The 6000-nt window shown below is 51.3% G+C and overlaps 2 protein-coding genes across 2 annotated transcripts; both read left to right on the top strand.

Moving 5' to 3' along the window:
- Window positions 1-233: 233 nt before the first annotated feature.
- Window positions 234-2038, top strand: MIND_01327000 (uncharacterized protein; the record flags this gene model as incomplete). Its single annotated transcript, XM_037369720.1, has 2 exons — window positions 234-325; window positions 376-2038. The coding sequence occupies 2 exons, from the start codon at window positions 234-236 to the stop codon at window positions 2036-2038; spliced, it is 1755 nt and encodes a 584-aa protein (XP_037214218.1).
- Window positions 2039-3560: 1522 nt separating this feature from the next.
- On the top strand, window positions 3561-5292 carry MIND_01326900 (uncharacterized protein; the record flags this gene model as incomplete). The annotated part of the gene is made up of 11 exons (XM_037369719.1): window positions 3561-3596; window positions 3649-3732; window positions 3786-3860; window positions 3908-4003; window positions 4051-4143; window positions 4190-4417; window positions 4466-4498; window positions 4545-4685; window positions 4734-4796; window positions 4845-5117; window positions 5167-5292. The coding sequence occupies 11 exons, from the start codon at window positions 3561-3563 to the stop codon at window positions 5290-5292; spliced, it is 1248 nt and encodes a 415-aa protein (XP_037214217.1).
- Window positions 5293-6000: the final 708 nt, after the last annotated feature.

Here is a 6000-nt window from a genome sequence, read left to right as displayed (position 1 = left end):
AATCCGCGAAATGGAAAGGCTCGGCTGTAATCCTCTTTGCGCTGGTTCTCTCGTTCGTGAGTGATGCATGCGTCAACGAAGATAGACTGGAGGCCGATGAGATCCACTCCTATATTGGATGCCATGAGCTTGGTGAGTATTAGATACCAAACCCATAGTTATTGAGCGAGAACCCACAGTAAAGTCAGCCTCGGTGGTTGTCGTTGACGGGAAAGGGGCGATGTGTCACGTTCATGTGCTTGCTGTCACACGATGACTCATCCGATCTTGTCATTTGCGACCACGGATACCAAGAGGTCTTGAAGATGGAGGGAGCACATATGGAGTACTTACAACAACTCTCCTTGAGGCCTCATGCTCACTGACTCACAACAGTGCCTTCCCCGACACCATTCCTGAAATCGACAAACGGCTGCATGCGCTTCATGCTGAAATTTCTGCACTCAAGACGAAACGGAATACACTTGTACCAATATTCAGACTTCCCGACGAGCTAATCCGCCACATAGTAGAGCTCTACGCCCACTCGTCCGACTCTTTATTCAATCTTGCATGGACGAAGCTCATGTGGGTCTGTCGTCGTTGGGCAGAGATTGTCTTCTCCTTGCAAGAACTGTGGGGCTATATCGACCTGGGAACAAACGTTCACAAGATATACTCCAAGATTGACGCGCAAGTCAAGTATTCTGGTGTTGCGCCCTTGACTTTCAAAGCCTACTTGTTGGACACAGACTACTTTGTGAGATGGGCCGTGTCTGAAAATGCGACAAGAGTGCGTTCATTGACGCTGGAGGGTCGGACAAAGCATGTTTCTACGCTAATCGCCGCACTTCCTGACCTTCATTTGACTGCTCTGGCCTCCCTTTCAGTCTCGCATTATGCAGGCGAGGACGCACCCGGGAGCACAGTGGTCATTCCTGCTGAACTGTTCGATGGCCGTCTTCCCCGCCTACGGGAGCTATGTTTCAAGGAAAGCTCCAGCATTTCTGCCCCATGGAGTCTATTCCGAAACCTAGAACGTCTCACCTTGACCGGCTGCACGAACTCTTCTTCCGATTCTCCTGCCACTGTCGATGATGTCCTTCAAGTATTGGCGGCATCCCCAAACTTGAAAATGCTGGCATTGCAGCCGAAAGCATCGCTTTTGCCAGTCGTGAACAGAGAACCTATAACTCTGCCGATGCTGCAGTACCTCTACATTCGCGACTATATTTCCCCGACAACGGTGCTTCTGAATGCTCTCCGTTTCCCGCCGACCAGCATTATCCAGATATACCCTCACGGCATCTACACTGGCAATGACATTCGCAACGTACTGGTTCCCATGCGCACACATCTTCGCGCTAGAGCGGCTCCCCGTCTTCCTTTCTTTACTCTCCGCGCCTTTATTGGACCAAACGACCGCTCGGATTTTGTATGCACCATGGAGCTTGGCGACTCAGAGTCGAGCTCTGGGCGCTATTACCACACACAGCTTGATGAGATTGATGGAACGTCGACTTCGCTAGTCCTCAATTCTCATCCCAATAGCGAGCCTGCCTTGCGGCAGATTGTCACCAAGTTCTTAAACACTGCTCGAGCGGATGTTGTAACACACCTCGATGCCAGTGAAGTAAGAGATATGGGGGAGGCGTCATGGCGCACCATATTGCGCTTGCTCCCGGCGCTAAATTCACTCCGGGTCACACTTTCCGCGGCACCGACATTCAACGCACGCAGTTTCTTGGGTCTCTGCCAGGCCCTCTGCAAACTGGAAGCAAATAGCCATATTCGAGTGTTCAATCTCCAGTTGTATTCATTCAGTCTGCGCGGCGAATCGAATGATTTTAACGGCGCCTGGCTTGTCGAGCCAATGACAATGCTCAAAGCATACGTGCGTCATCGACGAGCACAATACGACGCTTCTCCGGATACCGTCACCCCCCCTCGAATCGCTCGACATCCGCGACGATCACAGTCTGTTGCATTCGCGGACCCATCGACCGCGAATGAAGAGCATCTTCCGGCTGCTCCGTGGAATGGGTGTTATCAAGCGTGATGGCAAAGTCTGGGACGTTGACCAAATTCGCGAATGGAGGCTTAGGATAAGAAAACAGCTTCTTGACGATGGATTCGAACCGAATGTGCCAGATCCTGAATCGAGCTCCGAGTCTGAGGAAGCTGAAGATTAGGACGGAAATTGAACCTTTAAAACCAACCAGTGTTTCATAAAATCATATGTTTCTCGAACAATGTAGTAAAGTAACTGATATTTATATGTGGAGCGGACGGCGAACTCAGTAGTAAGTCATGGAACGTAGTCTTGCCCAAACAGAAATGGTCATCAACTCGTGCCACAGGTGGTGGTCCGTGTGGCGTCCGCAGTAAAAGTGAAGTATATAAGCAGACTCCAGCGATATCCTAAAGTATCAATTCAAATGCCGAGCGACAGCGAACTTGAAGGCGACCGTGATTCCGACTTGAAAGGAAAGCTGCAGGCAGGCCCGGGGATGTACAAGGCAGAGATAACTTCAAGTCCAAAGGTACGCACACACATTGTCTCCACTACTTAGACCGTACGAGCAGTTAGCAATCAATCATTGACAACTTGAAGGGAGAGACTCCGGGAGAGCTAGACGCCTCCCAGCCAGCAGTTGCAGTTGCAGCTCCCAGTCCCGACCTATATTCAGAGCCAGATGAATCCAAGGAGGAGCAGTCGTTGGGCGTGTCTGGCCCACACGTTGCCCCAAGTAGCCCAAAGCCTCGTCCTATTGACAGTCATGCGAATGCATTGGGCTTGTCGATGCTTGACTCGGAGGCGCTCGATGAAATTACTATCACAGTGGTGTCTTCCGAGTCTATGCCGGTTTTAAGTGAGAAAGAGGGGATTGAAGGAACTATGAGTGAGGAAGCGTTGCCAGTGGGGGCGAAGGTCTAGGGAGTTTGCAGCTTGTAGCACAAGTATACTAGTACTTAGGAATGTGTAGAGGCACGAGGGACTTTTATTGGTACTTGAGCTCAAGGCCTCTCGTTGAGGGGAGATGTTGGTTGATGATCACGTTGACTTGTTTGGCGTTGTTTGAATCACACGTCTTCACCTGGTGTTTCCTCTTGCCGACAGTGACCGCTACCGTTGGTCCGACTTTGCTATAGTGCGCACGAGGGAAGCCAGAAGAAGAAGGATAATGTCCTTAAAAAGTGGGCCTGAATCGGCCCAAGTGAGTGTGTCCTGACTCCTCCTTGGGCCTTGGCGATCTGAGTAAGTACTCGTATACTTATCGTACTCACTACTTATTGCCTCCACTCAGCGCATCTCGGAGAACGGTGGAGGATGGATGTCGCAGCGAGATCGAGAGCTATACGACTCACTCGTATAGCTCTCGATCTCGTTCACCTCCATACGAGACCAAAAGTCCGGTCTCGGGTACAAACACCCATCCGCGCGCCACAGTATAAGAGGGGCCCGACCTCAATAGAGTTCTCCAGACACTTTGCTCTTCTCCTGCGCCGGACGCTAACATACTCAAATTTTCAAACTCACCGACTTTCCCAAAACCAAAACCAAACCAACCCATTCAACGATGTTTCAAATCACATTCAACTTCTCTTCCTCGCTTGTTCGTCGCCTTCTCTTGACACCGTGAGTATGGCGCTGACAGTTGCTGGCAGACAGCGTCGAATTCAGCGTCGTCTTTGATGTCGCTCGATGTTCCAGGCGGCTGGAAATCGAGTTATGAAGGGAAAAAGGCTCCCGTGCGTAATCTTGACTGTGCCTCTACTACATTACCGCTGAGCTTATCTCGCAGCCAAAGCCCACTCTTTCCCCCCAGACTGAACCTTCGAAGTCTGCAGAGATCGAATCGACCTCTGCGACAATTCCCGTGCGTTTTCTGGGCAATCCTGATTTTTGAACTTAGCTTTCTCCTAGATGGACTCGACACTGGTGCCAAACTCATCGTCATCCCCTGCATTGGCACCCAGTGTTGTGCCCGACACCGTTCAAGACCCTACTCCGATATCACCAGTGCGATCCGTTTTGTCTTCGTTTTGACTAGATTGACTTGGCCCCAGCAAACAATTCCGCCTTCACAACCGGAAACAACAACAAGTCCTGCATCAACTTGTGCTCGTCGTATCGGAAGATCCCCATTGGCTAACGTGCTTGTATGTCTCCAACGCTGTTACCCGCGTGTACCCACTCGCTTGCTAGGAAATCTCGGCCTTGCTGTCCGTGGATTCGGAACCTTCTCCGCTTCCAACACCTGCCGCTCAGCCCCAGCCGTCTTTCGCTGTCGACTCTTCCGACAATAGCACCCAAGCTTCCCGACCCAGCACCAAAGGCGGTATATATGGCCCTCGTCGTGGCCCCACCGCTCGTCCGACATTGGATTCTCAAATAACAACAACTGAGCCAACATCAACTGTTTCTTCCATCGCCGTTAGTTGCACATTCGATGTTTTTTACCCGGTTTCAATTGTCCTTCAGGCTGGCGAATCGGATGGCGCCGATAGTACCGAAGTAAGGCTGGTTCATCTTGTGGGATCTGACGCCCAACTCTTTTTAGTCGGCATCAAGCCTGTCTCTTATTCCGAGCAGGAAGACCGGGATATATGGCGATCGTCGTGGGCCGGGTTCACAACCAGTCTCAGGACTGCCGGCTTCTCAAGATTCATCAACTTCAGAAACGATTGCTCCTGCTTCCCCTGTCAGTGTGTTTTTCTCGGCTCCGTTTCAATTGCTCACCAATGCTTAGGACAGCACATCCGACGCGGATCCCGCTCCTCGTGGCCGCTCGATGAGTGTTGCGCTGTCGCGTGTATGTTTCTCTTTCTTTTCGCGAATGCCTCCTTCTCAGTTATTCTAGTCGGTCCCTGCTCCTTCTCCAGAAGAGCCGTCTTCGCCCTCGGCCCTTGCACCGACCCCCCGAGAAGGCCGAACCCGCACTCGTGTCGCGAGCGTCCGCGCAAGGCCGCAAGGGCGCGACCTGTCATTTGGCGGTGTTATCCCACGTTCCCGACAGTCCTCCGCGCTCCGGATCACGGTCACGCTCCGTGTGGCGCTGTTTGCCGAGCGGGCTGCGAGAGAGCGACAGGCGGAGCAGGAGCGGATAGAGATGGAGCGGAGGGAGCTTTATGCGGTAAGCTATTGGACTTGATATACGGACCATTGCTTGACACGAAATGCAGGGTGTGCGGCTGGAGCGCATGGCGGCGCAGGTCCAGCAGGTAAAACGTAGATATAAGAACAAGCTTGGAGTGTTGAAGGGGTGGGCGCCGAGCGGAGGACAGGAGACTGAGTGGGTGCTTGTATGAGTGTGGGGAGGGTGGCATGTTTATGAGGTGGTGGGGCTGGAATGCGGATGAATTGGGGGTTGGAATGCGTATGAAGCGGTGGAGGTGTAAGGCAGACTGAAGTGGCGGAGGGTGGTGGAAGGAGGATGAACGAATCGAGGGTAGACATAATATAAGACCAGTGGATAAGCAAAATGGAAAGCGATTGAGATAGTGGTGAACTTGAGTCTTGAACCGTTGAGTACATTCAACCTGCTCTTCCGTATCAGCCTGCCGATGGATGATAAAGCAAGAGGAGTCCACGCAGAAGAGCTAGTGCTATCCTCCTTGATGAGGAAGAAATGAGAGGACCCGTGAAAGTCCCTACTGAGGTAGGATTCTGAAAATGATTGCGGCTGAAATTTCTTCGGATTTTTGGACATAATACTTGACTCTAGCTCAGTTTGTCCGGACTTGGATCAGACATGGCAACCTAAGTAAACCTCAGTGTAAATTGAGCTTCATTGCAAGCAATGATAACAAACGATGACTCCAAGTCAGAGCTAGAAAATCATATAACAATTCCATGTCTCATTCAAACAAAATAACTGTAACTATTTCTGCTGTTTAACTCATTCTGGCTCCTTAGCTGGATTATTAGGCAAGGTTCGGCCTCTGCCGCTTGCGGCCTTATCCCCTCTCATGATGGGATAAACAAAAATGGCATTATGCAGACCAGATGATAAGACC

This window comes from Mycena indigotica, assembly GCF_014461135.1.
Source record: "Mycena indigotica strain 171206Taipei chromosome Unknown Mind.scaff0014, whole genome shotgun sequence".
In the NCBI taxonomy this organism is placed as follows: Eukaryota; Fungi; Basidiomycota; class Agaricomycetes; order Agaricales; family Mycenaceae; genus Mycena; species Mycena indigotica.
Note: the sequence above shows the minus strand (reverse complement) of the source record. Positions and strands in the feature narration are given on the sequence as shown.